The sequence below is a fragment of the Haliaeetus leucocephalus genome, unplaced genomic scaffold (assembly GCF_000737465.1).
Source record: "Haliaeetus leucocephalus isolate CR32 unplaced genomic scaffold, Haliaeetus_leucocephalus-4.0 Scaffold2, whole genome shotgun sequence".
Lineage (NCBI taxonomy): Eukaryota > Metazoa > Chordata > Aves > Accipitriformes > Accipitridae > Haliaeetus > Haliaeetus leucocephalus.
This window is the reverse complement of record NW_010972438.1, coordinates 9536218-9537115: the sequence shown is the minus strand read 5'-3', so window position 1 is coordinate 9537115 and position 898 is coordinate 9536218. Positions and strand designations below refer to the sequence as shown.

The 898-nt window shown below is 69.4% G+C and overlaps 1 protein-coding gene across 1 annotated transcript in view; it reads left to right on the top strand.

The window, feature by feature from the left end:
- The first annotated feature begins 136 nt into the window (after positions 1 to 136).
- PTPRG (protein tyrosine phosphatase, receptor type, G) overlaps positions 137 to 898 on the top strand; it is a 412490-nt gene continuing 411728 nt past the window's right edge. Inside the window, exon 1 of the mRNA XM_010571016.1 lies at positions 137 to 253. Coding sequence (XP_010569318.1) covers positions 169 to 253 — 85 coding nt within the window. The 5' untranslated portion in view covers positions 137 to 168. The remainder of the gene's footprint in view (positions 254 to 898) is intronic.

Sequence of the window (898 nt, the reverse complement as noted above, 5' to 3'; positions counted from 1 at the left end):
AGAAGGCGAGCAGGAGCCCCCCGCTTTCTCCCGCAGGAAGAGGGGTGCGGGGAGAAACTTATTTTCAACAAGTTTGGGGTATTTCCCCCTCCCCCCCCCTTTTTTTTTAACCCCCCCTGTGCGTTCATTATTTTAGCCCCTCTCCCCTTTCGATGTGCGGCTTTGGACATGCGGAGGCTACTGCAACCGTGTTGGTGGATCTTTTTCTTGAAAATCACCAGCTCCGTTCTCCATGATGTGGTGTGCTTCCCCGGTGAGTGAGCACGGCGGTTGGGAGGGTTCCCGGTGCCTTCGCCACACGTGTCCGCGACCCCCGTGGGGTGCCGGCGGGGCACGCCGCGAGTGCGGAGGATGCGCCAGGGACCGCGGGGGCCCCTTTGCCCTGGTGGCCCCGACGTTGGCTTTCCCCCGGCTCCGCGGCACCCTCCCGGCTGCGGGAAGCGCTGCCCGCGAGTGGGGCCGTGCGCGGTGCGTGGGCTCGGCTCCGCGCTCCCGGCGCCGTACCCCCCTCTCTCCGGTGCATTGCAGCCCCCGACGGCGTGGGGCGGGCGGAGGGGGTCCTTGCGCGGTGCCCTTCTTTCGCGGGGCTGCCTGGGGGCTCCCTTTGTGCTGCGGGACCGCCGCCCCGAAGGGAGCGTGACTCCCCGCTCCCATCCCTTGTCGCAACCCCCGTCCCCCGCTAAAAACTTAGTTGGGCGCGGGTCTCTGCTCTGCCCTCCCCACCCCACTCGTGTCCGCGGTGGGTGTCTCGCCGTGCCGGCACGCTGACCTTGGCAGGGCGGGGGGGAGAGCGCGGGTTGCGCGCCCGCTCCGCACCCGGGGCTGGCTCTGTGCAACACCCCCCCCACCCCACGCACGTGGGAGAGGGGTTACGCGGGCGGGGAGCACCCAGCGCCCA